Source organism: Citrus clementina, unplaced genomic scaffold (assembly GCF_000493195.1).
Source record: "Citrus clementina cultivar Clemenules unplaced genomic scaffold, Citrus_clementina_v1.0 scaffold_8, whole genome shotgun sequence".
Taxonomy (NCBI): Eukaryota; Viridiplantae; Streptophyta; class Magnoliopsida; order Sapindales; family Rutaceae; genus Citrus; species Citrus x clementina.
This window is the reverse complement of record NW_006262022.1, coordinates 20,266,415-20,283,885: the sequence shown is the minus strand read 5'-3', so window position 1 is coordinate 20,283,885 and position 17,471 is coordinate 20,266,415. Positions and strand designations below refer to the sequence as shown.

The 17,471-nt window shown below is 35.3% G+C and overlaps 3 protein-coding genes across 4 annotated transcripts; 1 reads left to right on the top strand and 2 right to left on the bottom strand.

Moving 5' to 3' along the window:
• Window positions 1-9,872: 9,872 nt before the first annotated feature.
• On the bottom strand, window positions 9,873-11,589 carry LOC18034585 (UPF0481 protein At3g47200). The gene has a single exon (XM_006424255.2). The coding sequence runs from the start codon at window positions 11,457-11,459 to the stop codon at window positions 10,047-10,049; it is 1,413 nt and encodes a 470-aa protein (XP_006424318.2). The 5' UTR covers window positions 11,460-11,589; the 3' UTR covers window positions 9,873-10,046.
• A 278-nt stretch (window positions 11,590-11,867) lies between these two features.
• On the top strand, window positions 11,868-12,665 carry LOC18033911 (17.3 kDa class I heat shock protein). Its single transcript, XM_006424254.2, has one exon. The coding sequence runs from the start codon at window positions 12,086-12,088 to the stop codon at window positions 12,554-12,556; it is 471 nt and encodes a 156-aa protein (XP_006424317.1). The 5' UTR covers window positions 11,868-12,085; the 3' UTR covers window positions 12,557-12,665.
• Window positions 12,420-16,817, bottom strand: LOC18033954 (tRNA dimethylallyltransferase 2). 2 transcript variants are annotated; one of them, XM_024179041.1, is made up of 11 exons: window positions 16,376-16,817; window positions 16,182-16,261; window positions 15,786-15,854; window positions 15,536-15,608; window positions 15,342-15,463; window positions 15,147-15,221; window positions 14,179-14,595; window positions 13,503-13,578; window positions 13,239-13,402; window positions 12,920-13,096; window positions 12,420-12,503 (listed from the first exon to the last, which is right to left on the bottom strand). In XM_024179041.1, the coding sequence occupies exons 1-11, from the start codon at window positions 16,575-16,577 to the stop codon at window positions 12,495-12,497; spliced, it is 1,464 nt and encodes a 487-aa protein (XP_024034809.1). In that variant the 5' UTR covers window positions 16,578-16,817; the 3' UTR covers window positions 12,420-12,494. The 2 variants fall into 2 exon arrangements, with proteins under 2 accessions (XP_024034809.1, XP_006424315.1); XM_006424252.2 differs by lacking the exon at window positions 12,420-12,503 and having other exon boundaries at window positions 12,838-13,096; window positions 16,376-16,816.
• Window positions 16,818-17,471: the final 654 nt, after the last annotated feature.

Here is a 17,471-nt window from a genome sequence, read left to right as displayed (position 1 = left end):
TATTACCAGGGAACTTGCGTTAACAGAAGCTGATGCAATTAAAGAAGCCATGTCTGAAGGTGAAGAGTCAATGGTGGAGGAAACGCCCGGAGCATGCATACAGCAGGTTCATGGGCAGTAGATATAAGGATCATTTACCTCTCTGTATATATTTAATTATGATGACGTCAGTATTGTTTTGGAATGTTCAGGGAGCGGCTTCCCATTCTTTTAGACAAACTTTTAAGACCATTATTCAAAGCTATAAGCAGGCTATGAGGGTGGTTATGGAACCGCGAATTAGTAGGCGGAAAGCAGACATCTTCATTAAGGCGAGTGGTTTTGCTTGATCTCATAGAGTGGAAGGAATATGTTTTTCGTGTCGAATATGGTTGCTATGGAGGGATCAGTTTGATGTAGAGATTACTTTTAATCACAAGCAATTTATTCACCTTAAGCTGCAGCGTAACAATGTGTTGATATCCTGGATTACTGCGGTGTATGCTAGTCCAGTTCCGGTTATCCGCCGTGAGCTATGGGATCACCTTAATCACCTGGCTATTATCATCAATGATTTTTGGATTGTTGGAGGTGATTTTAACTCGATACTATTTCAAGGAGAAAAGATTGGGGGGTCTTCTATGGCAAGTGGTGTTTGCAAAAATTTCAGCAATTGGTTTCACAAAAATGAGCTTCATGACTTGCAGTTTAAGGGCCCCAGATATACATGGTCGCGTGGCTCCCTTTCAAAGCGCCTTGATCGATTTGTTTGTAATAAGGCCTGGTTTTTACAGAATCCTAATGCCTCGGTTTTACATTTGCCAAAAGTGGCATTCGATCATCGCCCTATCCTAATTAGATTTGATCAAAGTTCCTGAAATACTAAATCTCCAAAGCTGTTTCGTTTCATGGCTGTTTGGTTGAAAGATTCGAGGTTTACAGACTTTATGAAGACTCATTGGAATAATGAAATGCCTTATTATCGGGCGGCTTCGGAGTTTATCCAACAAGTGCAGCACAGGAATAAAAATAGCTTTGGGAATATTTTCTAAAGGAAGAAGGTTTTGTTGGTCAGGATTGGAGGAGTTCAAAGAGCTCTAGAACGGCGACCTCTCTGAAGTTTATACCGCCTTGAGGCTAAGCTTAAAAGAGAGCTGGAGGAGATTTTGATACATGAGTAGCTGTTGTGGTTACAGAAGTCGAGAAGGGATTGGATTTTGTTTGGTGATCGAAATACTGCATATTTCCATAAAAAAAACAATTACTAGACGACGCCATAACAAGATAGATGCAATTAAGGCAGAGGATGGTCGGTGGCTCTATGACATGGATGCTATCAAACAACAGGCTACCAATTTTTTCTCTAACCTTTACACTTCGGAGTAAGGGGTATATACGCCTTATCAGGTTTGTGGTGCTTTTCCGCGAATTGATGACTCCATATTGGAATCCCTAGCTACTGAGATTGAGGAAAAGGAAATTCGGCATGCAGTTTTCAATATAAGCCCACTTAAGGCCCCAGGAGTAAGTGGTCTGCATGCGATTTCTTATCAGACTCAATGGCATATTGTGGGTGAGTCATTCTGTAAGGCAATTAAGGAGGCTTTTCAAACTCAATCTATTCCTGCTGAGGTTAACAGAACCGTGTTAGTTCTCATTCCAAAGACAGAGCAACCAATTTCTCTTAGGATATATCGTCCTATCAGCCTCTTTACGGTGACGTATAAAACAATCATAAAGATTATAGCTAATAGATTGCAAGAGTTGCTCCCTGATCTAATTGGACCCCATCAAACCAGCTTTGTACCTGGCCGCCATATCACTGAAAATATTATAGTTGCACAGGAGATTATCCATTCCATGCGGAGGAAAAAAAGGCGCAAAGGCTTTATGGCAATAAAAGTGGATTTAGAGAAAGCATATGATAAGCTGAGCTGGTCTTTTATTCCGAAACTCTTCAGGAGTTGAACTTTCCGACTATGCTTATTAATCTCATCATGGAGTGCATCACTACAACCACGATGAATGTGCTCTAGAATGATGAACTTACTTCTGAATTTCGTCCAGGAAGGGGTGTTCGACGGGGTGATCCACTTTCACCGTATATCTTTGTGCTTTGTATCGAACGCCTCAGCCATGGGATTTCTAGATCTATTCAACAGGGTCATTGGAAGCCAATTCGATTAGCGAGAATGGGAACCCCTTTGAGTCATTTATTTTTTGCGGATGATCTTTTGTTGCTATTAGAGGCCTCTAGCCAGCAGGCTATAATTATTAATAAGCTTATAAATGATTTTTCTGCTAGCTCGGGAGCCAAGGTTAATAAATCCAAAACCTTGGTTTATTTTTCTACTAATATATCATCCATGGAGGCTTCCAGAATTGGCTCTGATATGGGTTATTCAGTCACTGACAATTTGGGGAAGTATTTGGGGGTCCCTTTATGCCATAATCGGATGTCGAAGCAAACCTACCAAAGTATTATTGATAAGGTTGATCAACGGCTTTCTGGGTGGAATGCTTCACACCTGACCTTAGCGGGACGCATCACTTTGGCGCAATCAATTTTACAAGCTATTCCTGTATACGCAATGCAAACCACAAACCTACCAAGAAGTATAAAAATAATGATTGATAAGTTATGTCGGCGCTTTATTTGGAGTGGTTCGGCTGAGTATTAAAAAATGAGTTTGGTTAATTGGGATATGATTTGCACTCCAAAATGCAAAGGGGGTCTCGGCTTTAAGAAGCTGGATATCATGAATCATGCCCTCCTTATGAAGAACACTTGGCGGTTAATCATTGAACCAACGAAGCTTAGTAATCAAGTACTGCTAACTAAGTATGACGTTCAATTGGATGAGGTTCCTACAAGCCTGCCTACTCAATATGGGTCTCATTTGTGGAAAGCAATGGGAAACATTTGGGAGAAAACTCGAATGGGAATGCGGTGGAACATTGGTGATGGGAAGAAGGTTAGGTTTTGGTGGGATTGTTGGGTGACAACTTCAAGCCCTTTGGCGGATTGTATGACACAACCAATTCTGAATACGTTACTTAGCAAGCGGGTAGCTGATTTTGTTGATGAAACTGAAAACTGGAACTGGTGTTTGTTTAGCCACTTGGTGCCTAATAACATACTTTTAAAGATCGCTTCAGTTCATCCTCCTAAAGCTTCTCACGGAGCTGACAATTACTTTTGGGGAGTTTCCTCTAATGGAGTTTTCTATGTTAAATCTGCTTATGAGCTTTTAGATGATCCTATTGGCAATGAAGATCGTAATTTTTGGCGTTTGGGTTGGAGCTGGAAGGGCCCCCAGAGCATCTGTGTTTTTCTTTGGCTCCTCTTGCATGGTCGGTTGAAAACGATGAAGGAGCTTCATATGAGACATTTGGTTGTTTCTACTCAATGTGATAGATGTAGAGGGCCGGTTGAGGATATTCTTTATACTCTCCGTGACTGTGTTACGGCTAGGAGGGTATGGTCTTATCTCTTGCCTACCCATCATCCCCCTAGCTTTTTTCTTTGCTCTTTTAGTGTTTTACTGATTGGCTGCAGATTAATTTGATGAGAAATACAAACGACACAAGTCAGGAGTATTGGAGAGTATGTTTTGGAGTAGCGGTGTGGAGATTATGGTTTTGGAGGAATGACATTCTCTTTAATCATGGCTCGTGGGAGAGTGGCTTTATTGCCACAGACATAAAGGTTCGAACGCATGAGATTTTACGCTGTAGTCACCAACCTTTGCTTGGGAAACAACAGCGAGTGGAGACAATGATAAGGTGGAAAGCTCCTAGTGATGCGGACTTCCTTACTTCCCATAGCCTAACTACACCCATAGGCTTGCATGTTCTTCTTTCTCCTCCCCCTGCTATTTTTGGTTTACTTTGTAATGATGCTTATGGGATTGCACACTCTCGGTTAGTGTTGCATTAACTCTTCGTGAGCCCTTCTTTAATAAAATATATATATATAATATAATATAATATAATATAATATAATATAATATAAAAGGGCACAATTCAATCATATTAAATTATAGAGAACTACCTATTGGTTGAGTGATTCAATCTCCACTATTATTATTAAAAATATATAAATAACGATAAAGTTACAAACTTTAAATTAGTGTACAGTAATTTCCATAAATTTCTAATTCTAATATGAATAGAATTCTAATGAATCGTTGAAAATTATAACACATTATACTAATTGGATCAATCAATTGACAATAAAAGTTAACTCAATAGATGAGATTTTCCTTATACTTATGAACGGACCGTAAGTCCATTTCGTAATTTGAAAAAATAATTAAAACTAAAAGATTCATGAATGTGTTACAAAATTACAAAGAGCGTTCTTGATGTATCAGCCGATATAATTGAACCTTAGCCATTATTGCTGTTGTTACCATTAACATGCTCCTCCCCTCAAATCAATTGTTTTCATTTTGAAGGGCTCAAGCTTCAAACCGATTCTTCACCCTCTTTCTTCAACCACTTAATATTGATATCTCAAATTTTTTATTTAAATTTCATTCCAAATGATGTATCATTAATTTATTGAGTGGTTGGTAATTTTTTTACAAGACCTAAATGAATTAATTGTATTATATCACAACCAAATTGATGAATATAACACCATTTGAAATAATTGATAAAGCGGGAGTGTAAATTGATATATAATTATAGGTTTGTTGTAGCCTTTGAGGCAGCTCTTTGGTATTTGATTAATTAAGTTCCATGGCATAAAGTCTATGTTTGAGTTTTTCTTTTAATTGTAAGTACATATCAATGTAAGCTCCCGCTGTTTTTATTTTATTTTATATTTTTTAATGCATTTGAAAGTAAAAGAAAGTTTGTAAATCATTCTGATGAAAAATATTGTACAATAAATGTACTTTTATATACGCTTAAGAACCATTTTATCTGAGGAAATAAAATATACAGCAACGATATGCATAAAGCAAGCGTTAGAGCTGGTGATGAGCAATGAGGAGGCGTCAAAATCTGTCAACATTAACACCATCAATTGATATCCTTTAATATCATTTTGATGTTCCCTTTTCGCCTTGTCCATTTAATCCTCCTCCGCCGCCGCCTTGTCGGCCGCCTCCTTCAGCTCCTCCTCTTAAATCTAAAGTCTTGATCTTGAACAACTCATTCTTTAGGATTGTGTCATAAGACTTTCCTGATACACATGTACAAGGAGAGTAGATATATATATATATAAATTAATCAAACACAACAGATTTTTCATTTTGCAGAACTTTTATTGTTGTAATTTCTATTTCACATAATGAAAGCGTCTTGAAACACTTACCTAAACTTCTTAGTAGGAAAGCCTCTAGAATATTGTTTTTCTTGATTCTTTCATTTTGAGTTCTATAATTAGCATGAATTATGTCTCTTCTCAGATGTTGTTGCTGGTGATGATCACAACTTGGTACTTTCTTGAACGTCCTTAAAGCTGTTTGAAACAAGTTTTTCCGAGCTAAAGAGCAAGATGCAAAGTCACAGTGACTCAAAGTGCGAAATGCTGTCACTGCAGCTGCTTGCTTCTTCATAGCTGATGCATCCTGGTTTTGGTAGTCAGACATTCTAATTTGGTCTACCTTCGATCTCCTTTTGAGCTTATATCTCAAATGCGCTCAAATTTTATAGCAGATTGCAGCAAACTTGTCGAAATGCATCCAAGCTAGCTTCTTAAAATGTCAATGTTTGGAGCATTGATATTAGGACGGAGAATTTGATCACTTTATTTGGACTTAAATTATTTGTCTTGTTCCACTTAACAGTACCATTCGTTCATCCCCAAGTTTTTGTTGGTTTGTTATCTACTAAAGTCTTGATAGACAGCTAATGTGTAAACTGCATAAATTAGGGAAACTATCAGCCATTTTTTCTTTAATGTCCGTTAGTGTATACGCATGTCATAGGGATAAACTAGTCATTTACTTATCAAACTGATTAGCTTTGCCTTTTTTTGAAAACATTTTGAAGGAATTATGTATTTTTAACTTCTAATTGGAAAAAAAAAAAAAATCAATAGACCGTTCAATTTCCATGACCAAAGAACGAATACTAAAAGTACTACTTTTATTATGAAATTTTGAGAATGGTATAACAAATATTGTAATTTTTGTGAAATGAGGCGATTCTTAATGCAGGAGGCAACAATGTTGTGGTGGGGTTGTTGAAGGATTTTAACTAGGGTTAGTAATGGGATGGGACAAATTGAATTTGCCAATCCTGATCCTATCCCGAATAATAAATTTGGACAAAAAAGTCATCCAATCTCATCCCGATTGGGATCCAAATCTTGATCAAGGTCTCTACTTGTCTCGAATGACATGAGTTTTTTGTCATATACTGTAAATTTTGTCACAAACGACATGTCATACAACAACCAACATATCATATGCTTGAGACCAACATGTCATATTAATATTATGAATAGAAATGACTTGTCATGGATATTGACTAACATGTCATACTTATATAATTCTTTAAATTGACTTGTCATATATTTCTAGAAATCTAGATTTTAAAACACTCGAGATCCTATTTTGAATTTTCAAACATCCTGAATCTCGATCCGAATAGTAAATTAAGATAAAATTTTATCCTGAATCTCAGTTGGAATTTAGGGAGTTTTGCAAATCCTAATTTTAATAATTAAGCAACTATTTTATTCATATAACTCAACACTTATTACACACTTTTGCTTATTACACTAGAGAAACTTTGTTTCTATTGCTTGTTGCTTAAACCAAATGGGAGATGGGGTATTTATAGATGAAGCAAACTAATCACACCCATACAATCACCATACATTTTAACTACCCAAATTTACTCATCTATGAACGCTACAAATTTTGCCTAACTAAACTTACCACCACAAATTTTATCTAACACTTCTAGCACAAATTTGGCCTCTATTTGGATTAAGTTTAAAATTCAACGGCTAACTTCGTGCGGCGGTGCTTTGACTAGGGGGTTAACAATTAAAGTAATTTAGATTTATTCTTATTTTAAACTTAAAAAAAAAAACTATGTACTCTAGACTCAGTTCTCAATACAGTAAAACCTCGATAAATGAATGTTCAATAAATTAATAACCTAGCTTAAATAATAAATTCTTCCAGTCCCGACTTGGGCTAATGTACTAAAATAACAATTCTGCTAAATGCATAAGCTAATAATGATTTTTAAATCCTTTAAAGTCCAATGAAAATATAAATTAATAATTGATTAAAAATAAAAATATATTAACAACAAACAACATATAAAATTCATATTATTAACAATTTTTTTCTTGATAACTTACATTTCTCAATTCAAATCTTTTCCAAAATATGCATCTAAAGTTTGTTTTTCATTATTCCTAAAATTAAACTCAGCCTCATCCTTACTTTTTTGAAAAGTATGCACTACATACGACATATTTTTTTCTTATTGTAGAAAGTAGGTATTTAAGGTTACTATTGCTTGAAAAACCTCATTTGTGGAAACATTTGGTAAACTATAATTATCATCTAGATCATGATCATCATTAGCGGATGTACTCATTACTCCTTAAATAATCTCTTCATCAGTAGGAGATTCCATCGCTGCATCATTTTCACAAGAATAATTCAAAAGATGCTTAATATCCATGTCATTTCTATAGTGTAGACCAGAAATAACTCCTTGTAGTCCATGGATGCCTTCATCTTCACAAATTTGTTGTTCGGTAGCCACACCTTCATCTAATCGAATTTTACAATGTTGAAAACAATTTGCATTGGTTGTATTCTTCACACCAATGTTCCAAGCCGCATTAATAAAATTGATAGCATTCAATACGTTAATTTTTTCTGGATTTGTTGCTCCTATCTTGTAGCCTTTCAAGACACTAGAAAAAAAAACGACATCGATAATGGATTTACTAATAATCCCAACATCACATGGTTGAATATTTGTGGTTGTATTTGGAGGCAAGAAAAATAATTCAACATTACTCAAGCCTTCAATAACCTTTGGATGGGCAGGACAATTATCTACCAAAAGTAAAACTTTTTTGCCATTCATTCTCTCATCAAACCAATAAACAAATTCTTCAAAAAGTAATCCAGTCATTCATGCTTCTTTGTTAGCTCGATAATGACAATTAAGATTGCTAATGTTTACATTTTTAAAGCATTTAGGATTAGCATACTTACCAATAATCCAAAGTAGTACTTTGTCAGAACCATCACCATTGCAATAAACAACAATAGTAATTCTCTCCTTGTCATTCTTCCGTTCTTTTAATTGCTTTGTAGCAAGTGTATGATTTGCTTCCAAACGATAGAATAAACCAGTTTCATCCATATTGTAGATATCCTTCCATTGAAATTGGTTTAGTTTAGCTTTTATACTTGGTAAAGCAGCTTTAATATTCTCCATAGCTACTGAACCACTTTCACCAAACCTTCAATAAGATTTAATTTGATGTGTCGCCTAAAACTGTTCGAGCCTACCACTTGAGAAGTTAAATTATGGATTAGAGTTGTTATACATTTTCTGCAAAAACTATTTTTCTTTGGTTTGGATTATTTCTACAATCATGTCCACTTTCTCTTGATAGTGGAGAAACCATTCATACAATATTTTTTCCAACCCGGGATATTTTGCTGGTTTGTGCCTCTTCACATTCTTATTCTTCATCTCATTTAACAAATATTCAACTGATCTTTTAAGAGTATTTGATATTGTTGACTAGCTTATGGAGATGTGAAATTTTTTATGAACCCATTGTTGCGAATCTTTTTAACTTGAGGAGGGATGCTCATTTTAATATTTGCACAGTGCTTTCCTCATTTGATCAATCAATGTAGATTTTTTAACTCCTTTCAAATGAGAAGCCATGATTCTAATGATTTGATTCTAAAATTAAAAATAATGGATTATGTATTTATAGAGTTTGTGTTCTATGTTCTATGTACTATGTGTAAAATAGCAACGGTATCACACAAATCTTGTAGCTATTAAAGCCAAATCTCAAGAATTATTTGTTAACCATATCCCTTCTTGATTGGGCTCATTACTCCATTTCTTCCCTTACGCCGAGTATACAAAGCATATTCTATACCAAGTTTAGCATATTTTATAATCATAGCAATTATTATTATTATTATTATTATTTGTTTCTTTTTACACACTTCTTTTATATACATACCAAGAAAACTCTTCATAAATTAATAAATATTCATTTATCAATAAATTAATAAATTATTCATTTATCGATAAATAAATAACTTTGTTAAAATAATATTTTTTTCAGGTCCCAACAATATTATTTTATAAAAGTTTTACTATAAATTAGTTATTTTGTTCAAACCATTTACTAACTTTATGCGTAGTAACATATCTTTTGTTTATGCCTTTCAAATTAAATTTACCATTAAATCTCAATTTTCTACTCTTAAATAGCCCCTACTCATACAAATTTCAAACCTTAAAGCAATGAGGCAATCAAAAATTAAACAAAAAAATTACATAGAGACCACCACAATTGTAGACATTTGGGGGAGATTGAGAGAAAACTGCCTCAAGCAAATTGTTTTCTGTTTTATATTCAGTAAAAATGTATGTCACGTATTTTCACTTCTGTTTTACGTAATAAATAAAAGTTAGTTTATACTTTACAAGCAAAAGTTACACCCAGCAACACAAAATAATTTTACAATCAAATAATACTTAGAACTTATTGGATCCAACACTTGCATTGATGTATATTACATGAATACATGTAATATACATCAAAGCATTATCCTAGAAGTTATGGATGAAGAATACATGAGCAGATTTATACCTATCTTATCCAAAGCAATAATTTATGTAGCAGAAGCTCCCCCCAAAAAAAAAAAAAAAAATCAAACCCTGCACTCTGCAGGGGCTATGTCACACTCTAGCGTTAGTTTAACCCTCTAAACTTTTTTCAAAACGAAAAAAGTTATAAATAGTAAGTAGAAACTCTGTTATTACATATCCAAAAAGTTTCTCAACATTTCATTCTAATTAATCGCATTATACATCGATCAATTACTGTGGGGAGGACGGATATAGCCATAGCCAGCAAAAAATGCCTGTATCATGGTGAGAAAGAGGAGAATAAGAGCGGCCATTGCTGACAAGAACGACCATGGAGAGTCAAAATAAGTGTATTTGAAACCTGCCCATCGAACGTGCCAATCATTTCTGTAATACTCATTCACACCCTCAAACAACTCCGACAAATAATTATTGTGTATATCAAACGCAACGTCCTTCCCCACAACGTTAAAGAATCTTGCAACTTCCTCATCTGTCCCAAAGTAATTCTCGATGACTTTGTGGTCACTCAAGAACCCTGCATCGGCTGGGGTGTTGATCAGGCAACCCATTAGGGTAGCATAGGTCGTGATGTGCTTCGAGCAATGGCGGTAGCATTGCTCGTATGCAACAAAGTTGAGGAACAGAGAGCTTGTGAAATCGTCTATCGTGAATGTGGGGATTTCGAGGACTCCATTTCGGAACTTGACGTCCAAGAAACTGGTGGCTTTCCTTGGCTTGAAGTTGATTCCGGCTAGATGAAGCTTCTTAGCGGAGGGGATCAAATGAAGAAATTGATTAGCCTCTCTTGTCTTTTCTTGCGAACAAGGGATGAAGCTTAATCGAAACAAATCGAGCAAATGCTTCCGTTGAAGATTGTAGTATCCTTCCAGGACTTTAACATCTCTTTGGACCATATAGTTGAAAAATTCCAGGGCCAGTTTGGCTAAAATGGGAGGATTTTGTTCTCTTCTTGAAGACAATACCGTAAGCTCAAACAAAGTCTGAAGAACAAAGTAAGGAATTTGGTTCTCTAGCCTCAGAAGATCGCGAGTAAGAAACGGGAAAACCCACGCCATGCTGAAGATCGGATCATCAAGATCACCGGGTACTAGTCTCCCAACAATGCAGAATAGCTCAATGACAAAGCATCCGTCAAGAACCATCATCTCAACGAGTTCGCGGCTGCTGAACTCAATAGTCTCCGAGTAACACTCCCTGATCTTATCCTCCATCGACGCTATGGCTGCAAACAAGTCCTTGAAATCGACACCGCAGGGCTTTGTTCGAGAAAGGAGGGATCTGAGGTATCGCCACTTGTGCTCTTGTATCACCTTGAGATGATCTTTGCCATGGTGGTAAGGTCCCATGGACACTATGTGAGGTTGGTAGGCTTTCTCGTTGATTTCGACCAGGCTTTCGGGAACCCTGAAGATGCAACAAGTCTCCTTGCCGGCTGATTTGTTCAGAAACTTAGGACTCGTGTTGATTTTCGCTTCCATTGAAGCCAACCAATCCCTCTCTTCCTCCATGACTCTGATAACATGATGAGAGCTTCCTCTGTTTTCATGTCTGTATTGATTGCGGAGGATACTCATTTCCCTTTCCATTGGTGAGTTTCCGGGAAGAGGCAGCATCATCTAATATCGACTGGCTTGCGATGAGGTATTTTAAAGTAAAGTCAATTCTCATATTCAAGATTCAGAGGCCAACTGGCTTCACATTGATTAGTGTCTAAATTGTTGTAGGGTCCAAAGAATTATTATTGGTTTTTTTGTATTGGAAGACCGATTCAAAGCATATCAACACATGTCATTTAAAAGTGTTAGAGCAATGAAAAGCCATAGATGGCGACAAAATGATTAAAGATACGGATTTGGAAGGTTAGATTAGTTGCATTTGCAACGTCGTTGGTCAACCATACTGATGTCCTAGTTAAGCCTTCTCAGTGCTTTCATTTTTTATTTAAAAATTAAAATTATTGGACTGATTCATAGTTGGGCCTGACCCATTTCAAAGCAAGTCCAGAAAAACCTAGAAAGCCCACGTAACTCTTTTATCATTCGAGATTTTACAAGAAGCGTCGTTTATGTAGCTATGAACAATTTAATAGTTGGGCGCTAAAGTACCATAGAACCTCCAATGCTTATTATAAAAACCCGGCACTTGCATACAATCAATAACAAGCAGCAATACACAATACACAATACACGGCAACCAATCTAGTATCAAAACCTTACATTCTGTAAGCATTTATCAAGAAAAAATGGCGATGATTCCAAGCTTCTTCGGTAACCAGCGTGACAGCATTTTGGATCCCTTCTCTTTCGATGTTTGGAACCCGTTCAAGGACTTTGCTTTCCCCTCACTTTCCTCTCGATTCCCTCGAGAAACCTCAGCTATTGTTAACACTCGCATGGACTGGAAGGAAACCCCAGAAGCTCACGTATTCAAGGTGGATCTTCCAGGTCTCACGAAAGAGGACGTGAAGCTCGAGATTGAAGACCACAGGGTGCTTCAGATAACAGCAGACAGGAATGTTGAGAGGGAAGACAAGAATGAGACATGGCATCGTGTAGAGCGCAGCAGAGGCAAGTTCTTGAGGAGGTTCAGGTTGCCGGAGAATGGGAAGATTGATCAGGTTAGGGCTTCTATTGAGGATGGAGTTCTTACTGTTACAGTTCCTAAGGAAGAAGTGAAAAAACCTGAACTCAAGGCCATTGAAATCTCTGGTTGAAGCAGTATATGTTTATGTACTAAGCATCGTGTTCTATATGTAATTCGTGAAAAGACAATATAGATATGTATCAAATAAATTGAAATGAAAAAGTAGTAATAAAATATTGTCAATAGTTTTTTGAAGATTAATTTAAGTCTAATTGCTTTCTTTTATAGATTAAATTTTTTGGAGTACCTAGTTTGGTTGATTTAATGTTTTTGCTAAATGTAATGACCTAACTGCTAAACTATTGATTGTAACAAACAAAAAAGAATATACTTACAGGATTGAGAGAGTGAAACAATGAGAATGAAGAATATATTTATAGGACTGAGGGAGTCAAATGACGAGAATGACAACATTCAAGTTCTATATCTGAACCTGGCATGACATTGAAGATTGCTCTGTAGCTACAGAAGTATTTTGCTGTTGATGCTGCTGACCTGCTGAGCTGAATCTCTGAGACTTCCTAAGATTATAAATTCGCTTTCGATGCCTGCGACCCTGTTTGTGCTGCTCCCACTCGTATGCACCTCTAAGAACCTTGTCTCCACAAGCCTATCAACCGAAATGTCGTAAGCACAAGAATTTGAATTATTGTCAATAGGTTTTCATCTGATGACCATGTCCTCACTGATAGATAGTAAGGAACACACACCCCCAAGAAACAGATGCATTTTCGAGGTATAGAATTGCATACCTTGCATACATATTGAGTCCACAAGTCTCTTTCAGTTGAATTCACCGATGTGCCAATCATACCCGCCAAATTAGGCATCAATCTTTCATCTTCACTAAGGAAAGCTCTAATAATTTTCACAGCAGGTCCAACCACTTGTGCAGTCCACACTTCATCTGATTTGCCTGGAATATATAATGATTATCGTTATACAGACTAGTTAGTATCTTTACATCAAAAAAATTTTTTTTTTTAAAGAAACATAGAAGAATCCAGAAGGCATACATGAAATGGATTCTGTTGAATCAACATAATGAATGTCCCATCCAAACAAAGTTTGAAGTTGATTGAGCCTCCTCTTCTGCAAAAGACAGTTTATTACTAGTGCTTTCACATTGACATACTGCTTCACACTAGAGGTAAATGAATGCCACAAAAAATTTGATTGCAGATCACGAAAAACAAATCTGTTATGTGACAATTGGTATAGAGCAAACAGTTTTCTCTCCTTGAATATGCGCTTATTTAAAAATAATTTTTCCTTTAATATTCACTTGGTGAATACTTCACCAAAAATTTGTAAAAGAGCGCCAGAAAAAAGAAAAAGAAATACTATAGAACTCTGAGAAAACCGAAAACTCATCATATGAAGAGGAGGATTGGAAGAAAAACAAGGTTATCTTCATTTCAGAATTATGAATTTAACGAGGAATTCATAATTTTTGGGAGCATCTTGTTTGCTCATTTGTATTTTTATCTAGTATGTTTCTTTTGTTGATTCCTGAAAAAACCAAAAACATAAAGGCAAAGTCGCAATATTTTCACATACATGACCAATATCAAATAAGATATGATCCATTTCAAAAAAAATATATATATATGATCCAATTGTGAAATAAATTTGTATGGGAAAAAAATCTGTCAAAAAAGCGGAGATGGATATCAGATTGTATATGCTTACTTGACATCGAACAAGTCTTCTGGTGTTTAATTTTACTCGATCAATGGCCTCTTCTAAAAGTACTTTTAGTTGATCATCAGCGGATGACTTAAGTATTGCTCTCATACAGTCTTTCAATGTCTTGTCATCCTTGTTTCTAGAATTCAGAGTTGCATTAGTAGGTCCACTTGTCTTGTTATCTCTGTCCACAGAATGGTAAACGCTCAGAAAATCCTCAAACTCCCGAACACCTATGGCCTGCCGCAGACCTCTGGTATAATCAGCATTCGCATTGTAAATGTCATACACCTCATCAAGCAATCCAGCATCTATCATGCAGTCAACTCTTTGTTCCACATATCGGTCCAGCACAGGATTTGCGGCGTCAACACATATAAAGCAGCAATTGAATCTAAAATTGTCTACTCGGCCCCAGTTCTGCCCTGCCACATGCAACAAATTTAAAAGCATGTCCGTCAAATCAGATTCAACTACAATTCCCAGATAATACTCAGCTTGATTTCAGTGCTCACTAGTTCTACTCCAAATTTCAGAATCAAATAGAAAGTCAGGCATATTAACTCCATTTAGAAACATAAGTTGGAAGCACCTTCAAGTTAAAATAACTTATGATTCAAAAATCATTAGGTTGCAAAAGACCATCAGGGTACCATCAAAGAAAGAAAATGCAAAACAAAAGAATAAAAAGGACAAAAGCCAAATGAGAGAGGATAAACTGCAAAATGCTGCACTAGACCAATCTGATTAAATAGAAAAATTACTTGAGAAGCTGGAACATCATCAACATGGCCTGCAGCCCCAAAACTAAGTTCTAGGGCAAAGGTAATTCAAAAAACAATAAATTAAATCATCCCATGATAAAATTCATATCTCCTATTTCATAACAGCTTCAAAGATTAAGGTCTAGAAAATAGAGGAATGCACAAATTTGTGGAGACAACCAATTATTATCAGAAAGGAAAACCAACCTCAGCGGCTTTTCCTTGATAAAGTTTGCTAGGGAGAACTCCAGTGCGTGCATACAAGCTAAGGTATTGGTTGATCTGCAAAAACATGCAAAAGAATCTAAAGAGGTCAGAAGGAGAAGAATATTAGGATTCAATCTGGCAAGAGAAAAAACTACAACATCTAAAACTGAAGAGCTCAATTATTGAAGCCCCTACTTTTCTATAGTTATTTGGATGAATTCTGTTTGCTGCAACTGGGTCAAGGTCTTTGAGGAGGTCATAACTATAGCTAGAACTGTCTCTTGCTAAGTCAGAGTCAGGACCAACCGGCTCATCCCCTGTGAAAAATAAACGATATAAAACAGTATTCAAAGTATAGATACAGGTAAAGTAAAAGAGTTGCTTTATACCAGAAAGGCTGCCAAAGCAGCTTTCATCCATATCTTCTGCTGAATCATCTAGAAGAAATGGACTCACAAGAGCCTGAAAGCAGAGAAGAACATCAACAAAGCAATAACAAAATTTTTCACCCTAACAAAAGAAGATTCTACTTAACTACCAACATGCTCCTCTAAAAATAAATTTGCCATGCGTAAAACAGCAGGATAGAATGTAAAATCGGTAAACTCTATGAAGTTGGAAGATAAAAAATTTCCATACCTGAATATAGTAGTTTGTACCCCCAACAATGAATGGTATGTGATCACGTGATAATATCTCACTGATAAGCTGAAAATCAAGTATTCAATTATTTAGAAACTAAGATTTGGAGATCACCAGGAATGAGAGTGTAAGCGATGTAGGCCATCAAAGCACTATATTCCACGCACCTCAACTAAATAAAACAGTCACAGAAATCATACAAACCAAGTGTAATGCTCATTTATGTGGAATCAACTACATCTAGCCACACAAGCCAGAGAAATAATCATAGAAACACACAACGAGACACATCATAACCAAATTTTACACTTCAAGTAATACATCAACATCACGCGAATTAAACTTGCTTAAGAACAATTGCAGTAACAGAAGAGTATGATGAAATAAACTCACAGGAACAGCAGAATCTCGAAACTCTTTAGCAGTAAATTCCACGTTGGGGCTCACGGTCCCTAGAAGATGGTGTGGCACTCCTACAAAATCAGATGACAAACAGAACCCATTTAAACCAAAAACACAACTGAACATCACAATCCACAAAAATGAACATTGAAGAACATAAACAGAGAAAGAAAATGGGGACAAACCCTTTTGGTCTTGAAGGGAGACTTTGTTGGTGAGAACATCAAGGCCCTGATAGACTTGCATAGAATCAGCGTTGATGATTTCGATTGGGAAGTGGGACGCCAAGTCAACGGCTAGCTTCGATTTGCCCGAACCCGTGGGACCCATTATTATTACTAGATTTGGCTTATTTAGGGCCCTCTGTTTGCTTCCGCCATTTTCCATCTTAATTTTCTTTCTCCTTCTCCCTAGCAGTCACAGGTGGCCAGCGATTTAATTGTTCTAGCATCTAAATTTTGTGTTTTGAATCAAAATCAAATAATCAATATTCAATGGTAATAAATCTGCTGACAAAGGGGCAATTTTGTTATTTCTACAACTCTAAACCCTAACTAAATAATTGATAATTTAAACACTAATTAAAATCCCAAATTGATTTCCTTGTCCATTATCCTTTATTTTGATTTGTTTTTCTACTCTCTTTTGAATTTAATCAATATGTAAGGAGAAAGCAAAAGCCAACAATTGAAACAGTTCTAGGAATAAAATAATCTTTAATATGAACGTTAACAAGAGCTTCGGTATTATTGCTTAGCCGGCCTACTTCTCTTTTCATTAATTTTAGGGGAATTATCATTACACTACTTTTATTTTGATTTCTATTCATCCAACCATTATAAAATTTTAATATGTATTTTGTATCACATTTCTTTTCATATTTGTATCAACTAGTCACTTTTGCATTAACAATATTAAATAATTTTAATAAAATGATAATTTTATCTCTAAATAAATTAAAAGACCATTTTATTTTAAAAAACTTTAAAAAATAAAAAAATATAATAATAAAAATATCCCTAAATTTAATAAAAATAAATCCCAAAATTAGAATTTTTATTTTTAATAAAAATTATTTTAATATAAAATTATAATTATAAAAATAATTGCAAAATTTTGGGATTTAATAAAAATCCCCTAAATTATTAAAATTTTAGGATTTATTCTTTTAAGAAATAAATTCAGTTATTTTAATAAAATTATAATTTTTTACAAAATTATAATTTTTTAATAAATAAATTCATTTATTTTTATTAAAATTTTGTAAAATTATAATTTTTA

Coding starts and splice junctions, on each gene's coding strand:
- LOC18034585 (XM_006424255.2), bottom strand. CDS start 11,459: ATGATGCTGCCTCTTCCCGGAAACTCACCAATGGAAAGGGAAATGAGT.
- LOC18033911 (XM_006424254.2), top strand. CDS start 12,086: ATGGCGATGATTCCAAGCTTCTTCGGTAACCAGCGTGACAGCATTTTG.
- LOC18033954 (XM_006424252.2), bottom strand. CDS start 16,577: ATGGAAAATGGCGGAAGCAAACAGAGGGCCCTAAATAAGCCAAATCTA. Junction 15,609..15,785: donor GTACAAACTACTATATTCAG/GTATGGAAATTT, acceptor CTCTGCTTTCAG/GCTCTTGTGAGTCCATTTCT. Junction 14,596..15,146: donor ATCAAGGAAAAGCCGCTGAG/GTTGGTTTTCCT, acceptor GTGGCAGGGCAG/AACTGGGGCCGAGTAGACAA.